This window comes from Crinia signifera, chromosome 2 (genome assembly GCF_055691185.1).
Source record: "Crinia signifera chromosome 2, ASM5569118v1, whole genome shotgun sequence".
In the NCBI taxonomy this organism is placed as follows: Eukaryota; Metazoa; Chordata; class Amphibia; order Anura; family Myobatrachidae; genus Crinia; species Crinia signifera.
Genome location: NC_139218.1, coordinates 320587286 through 320607633, shown reverse-complemented (window position 1 = coordinate 320607633; position 20348 = coordinate 320587286). Strand labels below are relative to the sequence as shown.

The window sequence follows — 20348 nt, the reverse complement described above, 5'->3', positions numbered from 1 at the left end:
CAGCACTAAGGTAATCTGCTGGGCTGCCCCCAGTCCCCGTGCACCCCACAGCCCTTAACCGGGAGGTGAATGGATGCTGCACACAGGCATCTTCACCTCCTCCGCTGCTGCTGTCTGCAGGGTATAGCAGACAGTAGCGCAGGCTGTCTGTGCCCCCCACCCCTCATCCAACCGGGTGTGGTATGGGGTTCGGACAGTTGGGATCCCGACAGTCATTAGCCCAACGTCGGGATCCTGACTGCCCGGACTGGTGAGCGCAAAAAAGCCCCTTGCGGGCACGGTGGCTCGCTACGCGACCCACCTATTCTATTCTCCCTCTATGGCGGTGTAAAATTGGTATTAGAGAAGCTATAGCTGTGTCCCCAATGTCAGGTTTTACACAAAAGTGCTTTAAAAAATGAGCAGGTGGCAAACATCTGAAATAAATGATGTGCTGTGGTTGGTTGTGACATTGACACACAAATCCTATAGGAAAAAAAAAAAAAAACACCCATTCTTCTTATTCTTTTATCAACCCTATTATTAGTAAACATGCTACACAGATGTCCAAGGTAACAAAAGGCAGCATAGACATACACCACAGCTTTTTATTTGTGAAATTTTATTACATTTAAGTTCATTTTTACAGCAACTTAACTTTCCTTGCTAAAAGAAGGAAGAACAACATAAGCAAAACGTTTTCTTAGAGGTCTGCACTTGTGTTCTGCTGACAATTACACATAGTGGAAATATCTCCATTGCAATCCATAAAACCACATAAGGATTCCTTTGAAAGGAATGGAAAAATGAATATATCATATCCAAGTTATGTGCACTGCAGAAGACAGTGCTAGCTCATACATACAGATTATATAATGCATTGTTCAGCCTTGGATGCCCCTTTGTATTAATAAGGCATTGAAGGTCCTCTTTTATAACCAGTGGGGAATTTATCATCTTTGGGTCCAATTAGGTTTACTGGCGATGTTCACATTCGTCTCAGCAGCTTCTTTCAGTACTTTTAATACCAGCTCATTTTGTTGACGTATTTCTGCCATTCTGGCTGGATTCTCCTTTTCTTCTTTCTGTAACAGCAATACAATGCACCGGATTAAAAGTTATACATTTTCGGTAAAGGACGCAAATAGTTTTAATAGTGTTTTTAGGTGATGTTGTAAGAGAACATAGAAACATCCTCTCCATAAATATGTGCTTCCCTCACAAGTTGGAATCTGTAATTATAAATCCACAGGTTTAATACATACGTTCTCACACTTGGCCCTAAATATCAAAAGCCATGCATGTTATCCAGGTGTTCACCTGTGGAACTTTTCAAATGGGTGACTGAGTAATGAATACACCAGCTAGGTGATCTGGGAATCATTAACTGACCAAATTTGAGAACCTGTGTTTTAGTAGATCTGTAAATATTGACGCAAATTTGCATGTTCAGTAGGATCCTCATTGTGCATTCTAACAAAGTCAGAAGCAGACATTGAAAGAGCTAAATCTAAATATTTGTAGTGATAATTACAATTTGTCCAACCTCTAGACCAGTGGTCTCCAACCTGCAGTACACAAGCTATTGGTAGTTCACAGTCATAATTTGGGTAGGTCACCTAGCCGCAGTACTGCTGAGAAAAAAGGAAGTGATCCAGTGTCAGTGTCCTGGAACAGACAGGTGGCTGCGCCTGAGACCTAAAAACATGAACCCCACCAATGGGAGACAGCAGCACAGCCGACACACCGCAGTGAAGGTAAGTGGGAACGTAAATGGGAGTCACCGTGGGATGGAAAGGGGAACTACAGAAGAGCCTCTACGCTGCAGGCAGTAGTCAGATCAACATGGTGGGCCAATAGTTTTAGTAACTCTTCAGGGAGGTTCTTCTTGAGTAGATCACACCCCCCAATTAAGGCTGGCAACCACTGCTCTAGACCGATGCTTCTGAAACAGTTCTATTCTCTTTAACAGTCCAGGTTTTATGGCTATCCATGCTTGAGCACAGAAAGCTAAATGACAGAGGTACTAATAAAGTTACTGCTTTAATGGTTTTCTTTTATAGTGTGATTATATTCTATATAAGTTGTAATTCTGACTGTTCCACGAATGTTTATTTGTAAGTGGTGAAATACATATAAACAATGAATTTCAGGAACAGAGGGGAGCCCCCAGTCCTTAGCGGACAGCCAACAATGTTCATATACATATTGCTTGATGTGCTGCACGTCAAAGCAAGCAATATCATTCCTGTAGTATGCTAACAAAGGATAGAACATGTTCTGTCCTTCATTAAAGATGCTACAGCATGTACACCGAATCTGGGCTCCCAGGCATTCATTCCAGACTACAGAACGATTGCCTGTCACCCCAGTGTGTAATTGTGATGGACATATGTGAAGACAAAGGTGTATTTGGAGGCTGCAAAACAAAACATCCCACAACAGCACTAGCATTGCAACATGCTTTGTCAAGGAGCAAATGTTACAAATATTTGTATTTGGCTCATAACTCTGCTTAAGCTCTTTTATTCACAAGTTAGTTTAGGTAGAGCATCTTTCTTTACTCCACAGTATGTCTGGAGGTAAACCAAGGGCAACAGTGTGTGCTAGGGATGGCATTAGACCATTAATGTTCTAACAACTATTAATAACTGTCACTGATGGTCTTACCCTCAGTTATAAAGGCAGTGGGAGTTTTATCCAGCTCCCCAGTGCTTAGCCCTGCCCCGACTGTTGAGCTGCTCAAACCCTTATGTGAGTGGTCAGCTGCGTCACATCAGGGATGCCCATTAATGGATTAATGAAACTGGTGTTAAACGCAGTTGGCACCATTGATTGAGGCCATCAGTGGCAAACTCTACTGTGTGCACACCAAGGGCCTGATTCATATATGGAAGCAAAAGACAGTGCTGCATCCAAATGCGAATGCAGAGGCACCTGTCTCTTGGCAGCATCTGTGATCTGAGTGCTGCTTCAGATCATCATAGGGACCATCAGTCACGATGTTGGCAGCATCAGTTATCTTAGTAAGCATCAGAATTGCTGAGCTGGGGGCAGGAAATCTGTGTCTAAAAATGCAGACCTTTGTTTTAGAACTCCCAGGAAACAGAGGTGATACCCCCATTTTAGGAACGCGCTACGTGCCTGTTCACTCATGTTGACCTTTTGACTGTCGACCTTCCCATTGTCTACCTAATAGCTGTGTCTACCTTTTGACCATAGCCATGTCAACCCTTTTCACGTGTTGACCTAAGCCATGTCAAACTTCAGTGGTCGACACAATGCATGTCAACATTAATAATGTCAACCTAATGACTGTAAATCTCTCCCTCTCAGTCTCCCCGGTGACAGCTGCCTCAGGCATCTCTCAGATGGGGGAATACACTACATGCTCCAGAATGGCAGAGCTGCTGAATGGAGTCTGCGGTGTGCCTGCAGGATAGGGGATGCCTCTGCAGACTTGCCCCACACAGACCTGTCAGATCCTATAGCAACCTCCCCTATCTGCATATTACAGGCGAGCGCTTACCTACTGCCGCCCGAAGGGGGAGCTCTGCAATGTGGCTACCGAGAACTGTATGCTGCTGTTATATAAATGCTTACAAAGTGCTTTATTTATAATTATTCCAAAGTGTATTTAATGAGCAAAGTAAATTGCCAGCAGCGGCAAGACAGAGTATAGCCTGGGAAGGGATGGTGGCGGAAGGATAAGCCGTGTGCGCGGGGTAATAACCGGCTGTCCCCAGATAGCTGCCCCTCAGCCACCTAATCCTTACCGCGCGTATCTCCAATAAACGCTTCTTGTCCGGAGCCATCATCGACCACAGAAAGCAGCCGAGCCCCGTCCAGCCAGCGATCGCCAGGGAGCCCATTAACACCCGGTACGCTGTGGACATGGCGGCCGAGACTGCAGCGGGAGAGCAGCAGAGTCACGTATACACAAGTACGCGATATCACCGGGCACTATCCCGATTCCGGTTTGCAGGTCGGCCGCGGTTGCCCTTCCGGCTACAAGGGACATGTCATGAAGAACAACTTTACGTAGGGTGTTATGTGTGGGAATAGAGCATGTCCCTTACTTTGCCAGATTTGAGTGGCGGCGGCCATCTGCATGGAGACCATAATACATGATGGTTATTAAATGGTCTCCGACAAAATGACGCCGGGAATACAGATGAGGAGAGGGGAGGGAACATTATTTGAGCGTATTATGCCCCTTTCCCACTGCAGGTCTAAAACGGTAAATTGCCGATTTTTCAGCGCAATTTACCGTTTAAGGCTGCAGTGGGAAAGTGCTGCCCCTTTCAGACCGCACTTTGGAAACGGTATATTGCCGTTTTTTACAGTTTTAAAACGGTAATCTGTGCGGTCTGAAAGGTGCAGATCCAATTAACCGGTTTGAAAATACCGTTTTTTCAAACCGGTTAAAATGCAGGGTCCTACCCGTTTCAGACCCGGTATTTTGGGATCAAAATCGGGTCTGAAACGGTATTTAGGACCCAGCCAATGAGCTGGGTCCTAAATTCAGCGCAGTGAATATTTAATGAGCGCTCATTAAATATTCATAGCACTGGAGCCGCCCGCCGCCGACCCCCCCGCGCGCATTAACATTACCCGATCTCCCGGGGTAACATCCCCCGATCTCCCAGTGCAGTCTTCAGCCCCCCCTCCCCTCCGTGCAGCCGGTACCTGAGTTCGGTTGCAGATCCCGGCAGTAGTAAGGACCGATGCGCTTATAAAAAAAAAGTGACTTTCGGAAAATGTCTGCCCCATAGGAAAATCCATTTTAAAAAAACTGTCTTTCGTGTGGGGGCAGCCATTTTCCGAAAGTCACTTTTCTTATAAGCAGCAGGAGGCGGTAGGGGTGGGGGAAGCTTTGATGTCCCGCGGGTGGTAGGGGGTATTATATCAACCGCTCAGCATGTAGGGCCTGGATCAGTAATTTCCACTAATTACCCCTTTACTGTACAGATGGTGGGAGATGGTGTGGGAGAAGGGGGCATTGGGCTGAATGAAGGGGCCCTGATACATAACTTCCAGCATTGTACAGGATGTTTAATATGCAGAGGAGGGGTGTATAGTGGAGTGGGCTTATTTTTCATAATTTTCTGGTGGGAGGACAGCTTGCTTGACTGCAGATATCTCCAGTTCCCGGCAATAGATTTCTTAGATTTTAATGGAATTAAAAACTAGAGAATCTACCAAATGGTATTGGGGACTAGGGGATCAGAGTTCAGGAAGAAGAGCAATCTACCAACAAGAATATAAAACTACATACCAGGTTGTGTGGAGCTGGAGCAGTAACCAGCTGCTGGAAGGCTGATATCTCTGGTTGTGGGAACAGTAGAGACAAGCTTCTAGTGTCCATCAAAGGGGGAGAGTGGAATATACCCTCAGAAAAACTCTAATGCCTGGTACACACCAGGACAACTAGGGCCCGATCCCCTCAATCTAGATCCAATTCCGACCAATTGGATGTAGATTGTGTGCTGATTGGGCCCTTTTCTGTCCTGGTGTGGACCGATACCGATCCGATGCGTGGTCCCGCGGGTCGGTCGTTATTCAGATCCTACCTGCTGCAGGTAGGATCTGAATAACGACCATACAGCCAGGTGCGGGTCGCCATCGGATCAGACCCGCTCACGGTGCACATCGTGAGTGGGACGTGCCCCCCCCCCCCCCGCATCATCGTGAGCGGGTCTGCAGAAACACTGACGACCCGCTCACAATGTGCATCGTGATCGGGTCGTCGTGGTGTGGACCCCACATAAGTCAGACAGAACCTGAAATATCTGACTGAGAAGAGCAATTAACAGGCTTGGATGGGGACCACTATTTTGAAGTCAGATATCTCCGGTTCCCAAGGGCCGATTTTTAAAATTCTGGTACCCCTGGAAAGAGGGGACCCTCAGCTTTGAGACTAGGGTACGTGACACCAGAGTGAGTATCTATTGCTAACCATTACACCATCCATACTGTCCTAGTCAACATGTATAACTGTGTAACATTTCTGCCATAAAATGGAAACATATGCTACTTGTTCTTGACTTGTTCATATATTGCTTTAAACACAGTTGCAGCTTTTTTTTATGTTCATGCTAGCTTCACTTTTGTTTTGGGGAACAGGTGTTGCCAGCTCTGTTTCTGAGTTCATGGCATTTGCAAAGTGTCAGTCTTTAAAGAGGTGAATAGATGTTTTACTTTTTTCCATTTAATGAGGCCCCAAGGACAATGTATCATTCCAAGGTGTCAATTCAATTGGTGCCAGTGTCTTGCACTCACAAGTCAGGATAACAACAGTCACACATTTTACAACAGCTGGAACGCGCTGAAAATTTGCTAACTTTTCTGGCAGAAATTGCATTCCTCTCAACACAGTCCTCTCCATGAGGGACACAATGCTCTGTTTCTGGACTTCCCTCTTAATATATGAAATCACCTGTTCCAAACAGGTTAATTGATCACAGGTGATATCAATCATAAATTAAGGGGAACTCCAGGAATAGAGCATTGTGTCCTTCCTGGAGAGGTACATATTGGGAGGTATGAAATTGGGCCATGTGGGGGTGCAAGATCCGCTGCCATTGTCGGCATTGAAATGCTGTGGCAACAGTAACTTGCACCCCTCACACCTAATTGGATTGGTCCCCAAGATTGTCCTGTGGGGCAGACCATACCCATCTATGCCAGGTCTTGGTATATGCCTGCTTTTGTCCATTTTAGAGCCCAAGATGAAGTTAAACACGGCCTTTGTGATGGCTCTGCAGATCATGAGCTATAGTGACCAAGCCTGGGCTGTATACTGCAGAACAGAAAGAATCTTCATTGGGACAGTGTCACAGTCCGAGTATTAGGACAGGTATACTTACCTTCTAAGTGTCTGACAAGACTGTCTCTGTGCTCCAAGACATGCTTCCATCAGCGCTGTGTGTGCTCAGCCCGCAGAACAGTGATACAGCAGTCTCCCAGTCCCGCTGTCTTAACGCCTGTGCATCATTCAATGCCTGACTGTCCGCCATGTCTCCCAGCTTTCAGGATGCCACTATTGCCATAGGCTGCAGTACATTTGCTGTACAAACAGCATCTCCCTCCTTCCCTGAACATGGGAGCAGCCATGATCTTTCTGGTCACATGTTACTTATTAGCCTATCCTGTGGGTCTCTCAGCAGTGCTAATTGCCCAGCCAATCATCACCCCTCTTCTGCTATAAAAGTGCAGGGTAAGTGAGGCCAGTTGCCAGTGCTATTGCTTAGATTGTGCTAACTGTATGGTGCTTTCTTTGTCTCTCAGCTGCTTCCAGGTACCTTGCTCCAGATGATTCCGCTCCTGCTTCAAGACCTGTGTGTTTCCAGCGTGCAGCTCTCCTGGCTCCATCAGTGGTTCCATCATCAGTAATCTAGCTCCATCGGTGTCCTGCCATCTATGAATTAGCTTGGTGATTCACCATAGTGACATGGCAGCGTCAGCAAATCCTCAAGGCCTGTACGGTCAGTATCACTTGCTTCAGTTATTGGAGCTTGCATTCTATATCTGTTCTGGACTCCATCAGTGTTACTACACTGCACCATCTGCCAGCTGTGTTATAGTGTCCTCAGTAGTGTATGGACTCATCAGTGTTCCTACACTGCACCAATTGCCATTAACCTATACTAACGGACGTAATTAGCCTATACTAATGGACTTCATCAGTGTATCTACACTGCACCTATTACTGCCTATATTATTGCATTACCAGGTGATACACTTGATCTTCTGCTTGTGACAGTCTACGCCTACCTATAGTATCATCTATATTTAAGTCACTCATTCACCATTCCTGTGATTACCTGTGGTCTCAATAAAGACTCTTGGTTTTATTGCTTTGGTCCATGTCTCTCATCCTGGATGCTTCCTGGTATGCACAACAGCCTTATCAAGGCACCCCAGTTCACCTACCAGTCAGCCACTACGCCTGTGGTTGCCTTCAGCCAGGATCTAGCCACAGGTGTTAGACAGTCCACAGATCGACATGTAAAAGGTAAACATTCCAAATGTCAACAGGTTCAAAATATTGACATGACAATGGGCAACACACATAGGGACTGATTCTGGTTGGTTGATAAGCAGTAGTTCGCTGCTTAGCGAGCTTCATACGCCGGCTGTGCAAATGCCCCTGCCGCACTGCAAATGGATATTTTGCATAAACATCCATTCACACGGTAGTGTGCGAGGCCCCAAATCATTCGATGGTCACTGACCAGTGCTCACAATTCTGTCAGTCTCTGCCTGCTGTCTTAGACTTGCGGCATCCTGGTTCAAGAACTGGGCGGGTTGCTGATGTCCTGTGACAGCGTTTTCGTGGGTATGCCCAGGAAACACAGGTTGTTCGCATGCAAACTCCCCCTGCCCGTGTACACTCACCCCCCCCCCCCCCCCCACCGTGCGAGAGCCGCAAGACTATGCAAGTCGGCGAAGGCACCGCACAGAAGCCCTGCATATGCACTTGTGCAGGACAGAAGCATTGGTCCATTAACATGTATACATTTACCTTAACTAAAAATAAATAACTATGAAGAAAAATAAAAAAATGTAAAACTAGAAACTGGGACAGACTGCAGTCTAAAATGGCATTCTAGTGTGATAAGGGGTGTGGCCACAGTTCCTTGGGCGTGGCCTAGCAGGAGGCTTCAATCTTTCTGTATGTCAGGTGGCCAGGCAGAGCATTGGAAGGTGGACCTGCCCATCCAGGCAATTATACAATGCTGGCCCATCAGGGCATCAGCCCTTCTGGAATTTGACAGAAGTGAAAGATGGCCAGTTCAGCCCTGATTAGGAACAATGCAATATGATTGATGAAACACAATGGTATTGAGTCAAACTGACCATCATAAGGCCCATTGTGAATGCATGTCGCAATTATGGTCATTGTGTACACATACTGTATGTAGATGTTGATTCTGGTGGGAAAAAAAGTATTGTACTGGGATAGTGGGAATAAACACAAATAAAACTTGATGATCTGTGAGTGTCTCAACAGCTATGGATCAGTGATTGCTAGTGATTAGTAATTATTTAGTTTATTTGTATAGTGATATCTTTGTACAAGATTGCACACTTGGGCGTTGTTGTTATTCTTTTTTTTTTTTTTTTCAGCCTTTTAATGTATTTAGCCAGATTTCACCAGATTTGGTTGAATGACCAGATGGAGAAAGGTCTCCAAGCCCCCTTACACAGGTCTGATTTGACCTGTTTTCATCTGATCCAACGTATCGAATGAAAACTGGCCAAATTGGATGTGTTGTGACATCTGATCCGATGCTTGGTCCCATGCGCATCTGATCAGATCCAGAGATCATATGATAGCTGGTTTCGGCCCCCTACTGGCGGCGGGGAACGGGTTTGCAGGCAATACATCGCATGTGAAAAGACTGCATGCGATCCTGCTGCCCGGGAAGGTTTTGATCGGCTCGTGGGGGAACGAATGGTCATACACTGCTCCGAGAAGTCAGAGCAGTGTATGGCCACCTTTACTTTTACCAGCCAAAGAACAAACATACAAGCTGTAAAGAACGTGGCAAGCAGGATTTCCAGCATGACCTAAAAAATCCAATAAACTCAATTTTTAATAATTAAAGGTGATCATTCGGGGGCAGCACACATTACACTTTGACACTTGTGTAGCTAATTTTAGAACTTTTTTTTCTACTTGCTTATGTGATAGACCCTTGCATAAGGCCACTAATGATTTGTGAATAGCTAATACTGTTCTCCATTTCTGTGTGAAGAGTAGCCAGCTGCTTGTCCAATTCTGACCCTCCCCCTGTCTGGAGCCTTTGAGAAGATAAGGGATAATCCGCCACAAGCTGCTTTACTGCTGTTTGAGAATCAGCAAATCTCAATGTCTCAAAACCCCCTGCTCCACTGCAACAACTATAGTATAGGGTTTACTCTAAACATTTATATAATATTAGTCCATTAATGAAGTTTATTCAATTCTAATATTCCAATACTGTTTTAATTACAATTTGAAGTTACAATTGAAATGCAAATAAAACATCAATACAATGAAAATCTGTTACCTGGGTTTAATCTGACTTTTCAGTTAATTCCTGGGTGATAGATAACTAATCATTAAATAAATTTTCACACTGTTATATATGCAGGGTCTCCTGCATAATAAAAAATTATGGTTGAAACAGTCATGCTGCTGCAAGATACTGTGGTTCATAAATAAATATGCTAAACTTCCTATATTGTTAACGTTTCATAGTTGCACAAAAATTATGTTTTGTAGGGTATGTAGTTACTATGTCCATATTCAGAATATGGATGCTATAATGATGAATGATTTATAATTTTGACAAAATGTCGACATATTCAGATATGCAACAGGGGAACATTATAAACATATCAGTATTAAAAACATATGAGCTATTGGACACCTACTATATCGGGTTAACAAGAATCCAGCGCCCACCCTACACTGTTTTTTCCAAACATATCAGTATTAACCATAGGCTCAGCGTTATAGTAAGCATTTAGGGTAAATGTAAATCGTCGTCATTCTCACTGTTGACATGCATGTTGACATTATGTCAGTGTCTACATAGTGAATGTTGCTATGCCATGTTGACATTCTCGGGAAGAAATTCAAAACATTGGACTCATATACCAAACCTGATGAAGTACACTGTATACATGAAGCTTATGTAGAATGCCAGTTTTATACATTTTTTTAAAACGTTTCCAGAAGTCCCATCCAGGACAGTGCTGTATTACTGTGTAATTTGCTTCTACACCTATGGTGACTGATCTGACCTGATAAGGTACTTGTGTAGTTTCATGGGGGTGTGCTAAATCGTATCACATCGCATCACACGCAAATCGATGCGATTTGCGTGCAATGCGATGCGATCCATGGGCAGTGACACTGTGGAACTACACAAGTACCATAAATAAATTACCTGTGAGAGCAGAAGCAACATAGACTTCTTTCTAACCTCTTTTATCGGTCTATTTTTTTAATGAATAAACACACACAGTTCAGTGCAAACATTCTCCAAATTAATCATCATGGCCACGCAGCAAGAATTGAGACTGCGCCATTTATATTTTGCAAGTACACATGTTGCAGTTGCACCATATTGGACCTCTGCAAGTCAATGATAGCGTGTAAAAAAAAAAAATCAAGAATCTTAAATACTGTTAATGCACGTTCTAGGAAACAGATTGCTGTCAATCCAAGATTGAGCATTTCAAGACACTCTTTGTCCATGCACATGCAACTACTATAGATATATAACAGGGAACAGCTTGTACAGTTCAAGACTCCCTTATCTGTATATTCCAAAAACTGAAATATTCTGAAAACCATGGTTTTTCAGAATTTTTTTGGTGTCCCCCCCCCCCCCAGCCTCTTTTTTTCATATTTACCTCGTCCCCTGGTGTCCACGGCGGCCTTCAGAATCCTCTTGAGAGGCATCTTTGGGTCCAGGGGTACATTGCGCAAGGGCGTGGGCGCTCCGGTGACGTCACCGGTGAGCTCGCACAATGCACCCCTGGGACCGGAGATTCCGCTGAAGACCATTCTGGACATCGGGTGACCATTGGGGCATCAACAGGAGAAAAATAAATATTCCAAAATACGTAAAAATCCCTTATCCAAAATGCTTTATGAGTTGAAGGGTGGTTATTGCGCTCAACCTGTGGTTTGAGGCGCTGCCAAATAAAGGGGGATTCCCCAGCCCCCTAGGATATAATGAAATACTGTGCAATTTGGCGCTGCCTACCTGAAAGGTAATGCTAGTCAAAAAATTATAGATATATGGAAAGAAAGTGTAAAGAAACGTGTTATTCCTTTAAGAGGTTTATTGGTATACAAGGTAAAATTGTGCAGTATAACACCGTTTGCCAGTCAAGCAGCTGCTGCAAGTTTGATGATGTTTAGCAAACTGGATGGCAGGGGGGGATGAGATGTTACTGCGGGGATGGTGGGGGGTATTGCTCCTGTGATAATGTCTCACCGGGAACTGGGTGGATGAGGGGTGGAGGGCAGTATGTGAGCCGTACAAGTAAACAGAGTACTTGGATGTTAAGTTCCGGCTATAACTGTCCGTGGGGAGATGTGGGCATAAGTCAATAAGAACAATGTTCCGTGGAAGCAGTCAATTGGTGAGGTCAAGGTGAGACGGTGAGTGTCACCGGGTGTTGGCGTCCCAAACCACCCGGTGATACACTAACCTCTTACCCGATACCTGGTCTTGTAGGTCCCTCGCCGGAGATCTGGCTGCAGACTTGTGCGGGCGGGCGGCAGCAGTAGCACACTGCTCTACGGCGTCTTCCGTCACTTCCGGGTTCGGCTGTTAGGCTTGCGCCCGGGGTGTCAGGATCAGCCGGAGCTGTGTGGTCTCAACTCCTGTGCTGGAGGAGACTTGAAGTCGATGTGTCTGCGTGTATATGTCCAACGCGTTTCGGCTCTCTTAGGAGCCTTTTTCAAGGATTGTGGTCCCGAGCATTTCAGATAAGGGATACTCAACCTGTAGTAGTATTTGCATAAAGTCACAGAAACAATACCGTAAAAGACGCACACATGGACGCTGCAATGTCCGACTCAGAATCAGGTCCCTAATCGGAGATTGAAATCTTCTCTTTCTCCTTTTATTAGATAATCCTTGTTGTTAGAAACAAGTTGTAAAACTAATGGTGGGTTCACAAGGTGAGATTTGCACAATCAATTTTGATAGACAATAGCACAAATTGCATCGTGCTTTGCCACCCTCCGATTCTGATTCAGTCCTGATGCACAGCCAACCGGCATCGGAATTGAATATAGAAATAGACTGTGCAGCACAGTCTGTTTCTATTACGCTGGAACGAGGGCCATGCTGCTCAATGCAGCATGGCTCCTGCGCACCAACCAACCCTCCCTGCCAGCTGCATCTTGTGGACACACCAAATGAATATTTAATGTTTAAAGAGTTGGGGATGTACATGCCGAGTCATGTCACTGTTACCGTGAGGAATATAATTTTTTTTCCTGCAGATTAGGTGCAGGTCTGAGAAGATTACATCACACCATTGATATAAATTAAGCATATATTTCCATATCTCTCTGTAGTGATATATACATAGAATTTATTATAAGATAATGCCATCAATGTGTATTTTATTTTTTAGAATGAAATAAAAAAATAAATAAGTCACCAATTGTTTTGAAGGTAGAATGTTAAGATTCTAATAGCAAACTAAGCATAGGAGTGAGAAACACAGCAGGGATGATGGGAAATTAAGGATTAGCTAGTTCCAAGGACAGAGCTGTCTTAAGGCTACTAGCAGCAGGAGAGAGATCGACTAGCTCCCAGCATGAGCCTGCACAGCCACTGAGAGGTAGGCAATCAAAACATTTTACTATTATCTTAGCATAAAATGCATAACAAAGGACCACATTATAAACTAATTGGTACAACTTGTCAGTATGCAGTCATTCATCCCTGGAATTCCCTACCACAGAGTTTCTCCAGTTGAGTCCTTGGAGAAACCTAACAGTGCATGTTTTCCATATCTCTTTGCTAGAGTACATGTCTGTTCTTTGTAGACGGACACATTTTAAAAGTGCACAAGTAGCACTAAGTAGCACTTTATTTGTGATACTGTAAAGAGACCTGGAAAACATGCAGTGGTCAAATTCCCTGAGGACAGCACAGGAAATACTGCGCTACCCCCAATACTTTTTCCTTTTCCACATACATTGTAACCTCTGTTTATGAGTGTCTTGTATAGTACTTTTCATGTTTATTTTACCCCCCCCCCCCCAAAAAAAAAACAAAAAAAACGGTGTACCATGTGGTGTTATACAGTCAGACCTATTTGTAAAAGCAATGATCACAGCACATAAGATGAACTCACCTTATACGATGTGACGTATTAATAGACAAGAAGCATTATTACAGGTTTTTTACAGATACATTGTACATTTTTTTTGTTATTTTATATCGCTTTAAATTATTTTAATAAATTGTTTAACATACAAAGTATAGAAACCCCTAAATAAGTAGTGAATGGCTATAGCAACGCCATGATCACTTTGGGCTTTACCTCACGTGAAAGGATAAGAGGATTATTTTCTGACCTTAAATTCTCTGATCAGTAATGGTGGTTGTTATGCAGCAGTTTAATGTGGAAACCAGTATTATTATTGGTAGGTTGCCTGTGGCACCCAAGCATTGAATTACTTGATAACCTAGAACTCTTACTATTATATCCAGACCACATCAGTCTCCTATATATCAAAACAATAATACCTTCAAGGAAACATTAGTTTTTGTATCCATTCTCTAGTTCACTCTCTGCTATATCTGTGAAGTTTTGTGCTGTTCAAAACTAAGGTATTCTTTTTTTTTTTTAATGTTTTTATTGCAAATAAAGCAGAATGACAATACAACAATTAATAGATACATTTAGGCACGAACAGCACATCCTTATATACAGGGCCGGCGCCACCACTAGGCAGCTCTAGGCATTTGCCTAGGGCGCCGGCACCTGGAGGGCGACAGTTCGCCCCTCACCCCCAGCGAACTGTGTAAAAAAATTGCTGCCCCGGCGTCCCTGCAGTGCTGCTGGAGTGGTCAGGGGTGTCCGTGCCGCATGGGTACCTGCGGCGCCGTCATGTGTATAAAGCTGGCTGCGGCCGGCGGGGTCCCTGTAGTGAATAGAAAATAACTAGTGCTATTCACTACAGGGACCCCGCCGGCCGCAGCCAGCTTTATACACATGATGGCCCTGCAGGTACCGCTACGGCACGGACACCCCTGACCGCCCCAGCACTGCAGGGACGCCGGGGCAGCAATTTATTTACACAGGTACCACCCCCCCCTCCCTCCCCCCGGCACCGGGGCGCCCCCACCCCGACTCGCCTGGGGCGCTCCGGTGCCTTGCACCGGCCCTGCTTATATATATACAGAACAATCCAACTAAGGTATTCTTATATTTAGTATATAAAATAGTTGAGTGCACGCACCCAACACAGTGGGCGGGGGGGCGAAGAGGGGTGTGGGGGGCTGGACAGTCCCATTAGCATTTGGGAACGCCCAGCATTTCATGGGCGTTCCCATGAGAATGATGGGTGTTCTCATGCTAATGCGGCCATGACGAGAGGTGGGGGGAGGGCAGCTGACATCCGGTGATTTCAGCTAGGAGCAACCTTACATATGCACGACCATCGAAAGCTGTGGGAGGTTCCCCCTGGCCTGTGAATTGATGCTACTGTGTAACATCTAATCGCATGCCCTGCGTACGAATCAAGCTTTCGAATGGGTGGCCCCAACCATTGGCAAGGGGGGGTTTGGTGGACTCGCAATAACCCCAGAAGTGCATACTCATTAAAAGCATGTAACAAGTATGTCATCGTGTAACCTTGAGTCCCAATAGAATTCCTGCTGATTATGTTAGAGTGATTCCTACTCTGTGGTACTTACATGAGGCAATTATAACATAGAACTGGGCTTCTCTATGAAAGCTGCTTAGAGAGTTTCATACATAATAGAGCAGTAACATCTATATGCAGGAAAGTCCAAAAGTAACATACAAAAGGAATAGAGCTAGATCAATGGGGCAGGTGGGGCTACAGCTCCAGGCCTGTACGTAGAACTAGATATCATGAGTGCAGCATGATGACCAGCTGACCACACGTTCCATACATCTTTATTAATAATTACAATTTTATTTCTATTTCTCTTACGAAATGATGACATTTTTGTATGTATATAGCGCCTAATTCTTTATTCGTTGTAACCGTGTGAAATTTGCCAAATTACAACTGCTGAAAGTAGCCTGCGGGAGGCCGCCCAGCACAGGACATGGCTGCCTCCCTGCGATGCACCTGCAAGGTTTTGCAGGCACATCGCTATTGTGCGAGCGCTATATACTACAGTGCGAGCACATTAAGGTTAGTCCCCTGGCTGCAGAGTCACCATCTTGTGAGATGCAGCGGCTGCATGTTACGTCATGCAGCCACTGCACCCCCCTTGACAGTATGGACATGCCTGCATTGTCTGGATCACGACCCACTGCAACGCCGAGACGTCGCAACCATCCTGACTTAGACTACAGACATATTTGTTGCAATGCAAATGAACCCCATAGTTAGATAGTGGTTCTGATAGTGTAGGGGTGTACACACCCACATGGCACTGGCCACAACCTCATAGAAGAGGTGCAGCTCCTCCCCTTTTCAGTATAGGCCCTTCAATATTTTCCGTCCCAGACCCATGTGTCCCTTAATACAGCCCTGCAAAGTAGAATAAAACAAATGGGGACATTTTTTTATTATAATTTCTTTATGTAATTGTATACTTTCAATAAATGTTAATAAATAATAATACATTTACGGGGTTATTCTGATTCACTCGGAAAGGCACAATCACCCTCTAATGGACAAAACCATATGCACTGCAGTTTTATTTTTTTTGTGCAGGGTAAATACTGGCTGCTTTATTTTTACACTGCTATATAGATAGCAGTTTTAAGTACATCCCACCCAAATCTAACTCTCTCTGCACATGTTACATCAGCCCCACCTGCAGTGCATATGGCTTTGTCCATTAGAGAGTGATTGTGCCTTTCCAAGTGAATCAGAATAACCCTCTTAGTACCAACATGCTCTCCAGAATTGTACATTAGGGTACAAACATGGCAATAAAAATAAATAATTTACCTATCACTGCACTCTCAAAAAAAGAAGCCAATAAACCAAGGCTTCCAAAAAAGTGTATCCCAACACTTTTTAGAACTTAAAAAAGATATGCAATCAAAATATTAAGGACCCATACAGAAAAAAGAGACTTTTAATAAATAAAACCTTCTTCAAGGACTTAAGTTGTGAACATAATTGAAGACATCAATAGAGGTGTTTAAAGGTGTAAAGGACTAACAGAAAGTTCATGAATGAAAGGTGCCACCCCACAACTGTTTTTATATATATATATATACACAGTGGTCGAAGTGGGGCGGTATACGGGGGTATGCCATACCGCCACTTTAATCTGAAGATAAAAAAAAAATGCTCTCTGATCACTCAGCAGCGCATATTGTGCTTTTGTAATACCCCTGTACAACAGGGCAGTCTGGCAGGGGACGTTGATGGACAGGGGGGTGTCCGAAGGTGCGCACTATATTCACTCTTTACTTTTCCATACCCCCACTTCAAAATTTCCATACCCCCACTTCAAAATTTCCACTTCGACCACTGTATATATATATATATATATATATTATACAATATTATTTCAATCAATCAGATGAACATCCATGCAAAGAATCTTACATAAGGAACCACTTTGTTTCAAATGATTAAGTTTAAGACCTTAGGGGGAGAGTGCCTAAATTAAAAATGGTATGCATCTCTAATTTCACTAATGCCTTGTCAATACTTTATTTCCTCCACTAATGTACTAAGCTCTAAACTCTAATCCATGCTCTCATCATCTGACGCATTAATTATTGCAATAGTCTCCTTATTGGTCTTCCCCAATACAGACTCTCACCACTACAATCCATCCTCTTCTTAGCCAGACCTTCATTGTCTGCAAAGATACACTGTCAGTAACTTCATTGGTTACCTGTATTCTAACGTATTCAATACAAAATTATTTTACTTACACACAAAGCCATAAACCAAACTACACAACATACATCATTTCACGTATTTCAAAATATCTTCCAACTGATCTCTTCGCTCCTCACAAGATCTACGTCTCTCTTCCACACTCATTACTCGCTCCCATTCCCAATTGCAGGATTTTTTTCAGGCTGCACTCTGTGGAATGCTTTCCCATGCACAATAATAGAATAGAATAAAATAGAATCAACTTTATTGGCCATGTAAGACTCTTCTCCAGTCTCCAAACCTACAAGCGTTCCCTGAAAACAAAAAAAACCAAAAACAAATTTAGATAGTTCCAAGGCGCAAACAGAATCTTTGCTACCTGACCACAGAAAAGGACCACAAAAACACCTTTAACAAATGGACATGTACAACTGACAATGGCAAATGGCGCTGGATTCAGTTTTCAAGCTTTACGGTGTGTTTTCTTGTGGACAGTTGAAATGTTGAATCCAATCACATAAGAATAAAATAAGAAAAACATGTATGAGGAAATCTTACTAAAAATAAAATAGGGTCCACAAAATAGAAGAGGGTACCACAACTCACACAGGGGACAGGAAGGACGTGTGTTTAAAGGTATCTTTAAGGATCACCCCGTTGGTACTGTAGGTCAGAGGGTAATTTACCAAATCCCAATTTTACACGATGATGTGCGTACCGTACTCATACAACAACTTGCCATGGGCCTCTCATAATGGTACCTTTATACGTCCTCCTTTATGGCCAGTCTCCCCAATGAAGGCCCTTGGCTAAAGTTGTGGAAATCAGTCAATCACTCCTCGCCCATCTTTAAAATATACCAAAACACTATGCAAGATTGCAAGATCAATCCTTTTTTTTAATACTATTTTTTTTTTTACTTATGCATAGTTTTTTTTAAATGTGTTCATTCTACCTATGAAAAATGGTCTGTTTTGCTCCCTGTACTGAGCTCACTAAGTAAAGAATTTAAAAAAATAGTTTATGTTGGCTGTGAAGGTTGGTAATAAAATAAATTCCTATACTCTTCTTTACCATTATCTTTTCCAAAGGAATCAACTTTAAATTTATTACCATACTATCAAATGTTATATATATGACTGGCTTCCAATGTCCACACCTAGTTGTTTCCAATTAATTAGCAGGATGCTGTACTTTTCCTACCCCTTGATTGGTTTAGAGAGAGTTGAGACATTATATATATATATATATATATATATATATATATATATATATATATATATGGCCTGCCAAAATTTCCGGGGGGGAAGCCCCTAATGAAAAAGGCGTGGCCTATATGTGTGGCTCCCCATGATGCCACGCCCCTTTTACCGCTGTGGGGGCATGCCCAGCAGCTCTGTGAACTGCTGTCTATGCCCCAGGCCCCTCCGGCTGCAGGAATAGACGCTGCGTGTCTATTCAGGGTGACAGGGGGGACTCCCAACTGCCCACGCCCCCCCCATCACGGGACACTGCCGGCCGTAGGAGGGATACGGGAACGTTCCAAAAAAAAAAAAGGGAGGTTCCAACGCTAAGCAGGACAGTTGGGAGGTATTTTATATTTACATTTCAGTTTCAACACACCCCACCCAAATTTAACTCTCTCTGCAGGTTACATCTGCCCCATCTGCAGTGAACATGGTTTTGTCCATTTTGAAAACAAATTTGTACTGCGATCAGATCTGAATAAGGGCAATTGGGGGGTATGCAATCCTCTGCCGATATTTCTGATGGGGGAAATAGTGATGGGGCCGTTAACGGCAGTGGATCCCGGCTGCAGATCGACAATCCACTGCCGTTTACACGGACACACCCCCTTTTCATCGATCGGCAGGGGGGACATTGAATCCCGCCTGCCAATTTGCTGTCGGGCAAAACGCAAATGGGCCAGGACCACGGCTGTTCGGAGGGATTAACAGCCGTGATCCGGGATTGTGTGTCACACTTCCTTAAATTGTCAGAGTTATGGAAAAAAAGTCAGATCGAATTGGAGCAACTTTTTCAGAGCTGCAAAAATCATCTCTCATTACATCCCAGGCTATGGGATAAAATGTAAGAGGGTGCGAGAACCAGAAAAGGAGAGATTTTGGGATTGTTTCCCATTTTTTTTTTTTTAAGTGGAAATCAATTACATGGCAAAATCAACCTGGTTTCTCAGTGTAAATGATGCCGCTTTAAAAATATGGGAAAACTCTCCACAAATCTGACATACAGAAGCATCTCTCTGATCCGTGTGTGCTTCATGTTTGGCTGCTGTCAAACTAGGTAGCCTAATGGTGTGTACACACCTGCGATGTGCTGTGCGATCCCTGGTGCAATCAGATCTGCACTATATAGTCAAGGCAGCCAAGACTTTCTGCCGTGCCATACAGAAGCGCTCAGAGGGATCGCAAGGTTAAAACCCTTGCAATCTGCGAGCGATACCGATGCGATTCTGACTATATAGTCAGAATTGCGGGGTGATTGTACAAGTGTGTACACACCATAACACAAATCACTTAACCATCAGAAAATACGAATACTGAGAACACGGTATCTTAAATAAATAAATAAATAAGTTGCTTTTTTTCACACAAAATACACGCAATCACCTTCGTAACCAGCTGAGTTGTAATTCAGCTAGAACACGTCAGCTTTGTAAATTTGGCCCTAGGAGAGGAGGAGGTTCAGGAATATGATTGAAGTTTTTTTTTTTTGTGAAAAGGATTACATTTCATGTCCAGTTGCATCCTTTATGTGGGAAGTGAGA

General features: G+C 43.8%; 2 protein-coding genes across 4 annotated transcripts in view; one reads left to right on the top strand and one right to left on the bottom strand.

The window, feature by feature from the left end:
* Positions 1 to 569: 569 nt before the first annotated feature.
* UQCC3 (ubiquinol-cytochrome c reductase complex assembly factor 3) lies at positions 570 to 4102 on the bottom strand. The gene is made up of 2 exons (XM_083169138.1): positions 3756 to 4102; positions 570 to 1064 (listed from the first exon to the last, which is right to left on the bottom strand). Exons 1-2 carry the CDS (start codon positions 3873 to 3875, stop codon positions 933 to 935), a joined length of 252 nt encoding a protein of 83 aa, XP_083025264.1. The 5' UTR covers positions 3876 to 4102; the 3' UTR covers positions 570 to 932.
* LOC146057653 (protein LBH-like) overlaps positions 3732 to 20348 on the top strand; it is a 42242-nt gene continuing 25625 nt past the window's right edge. The window contains exons 1-2 of one of the 3 annotated variants that reach the window (XM_083169135.1): positions 3732 to 4020; positions 7270 to 7466. In XM_083169135.1, the coding sequence (XP_083025261.1) occupies positions 7433 to 7466 (34 nt within the window). In that variant the 5' untranslated portion in view covers positions 3732 to 4020; positions 7270 to 7432. Of the gene's footprint in view, positions 4021 to 6572; positions 6839 to 7269; positions 7467 to 13287; positions 13345 to 20348 lie in introns of those variants that run through there. The other 2 variants (XM_083169134.1, XM_083169136.1) reach the window with 2 other exon arrangements.

Bases quoted from the DNA above. Each gene is read 5' to 3' on its own strand.
- UQCC3 (XM_083169138.1), bottom strand. From the start codon at position 3,875: ATGTCCACAGCGTACCGGGTGTTAATGGGCTCCCTGGCGATCGCTGGC. The intron at 1,065-3,755 runs GTAAGGATTAGG...TTGCTGTTACAG, and splicing joins GTTTATTGGAGATACGCGCG to AAAGAAGAAAAGGAGAATCC.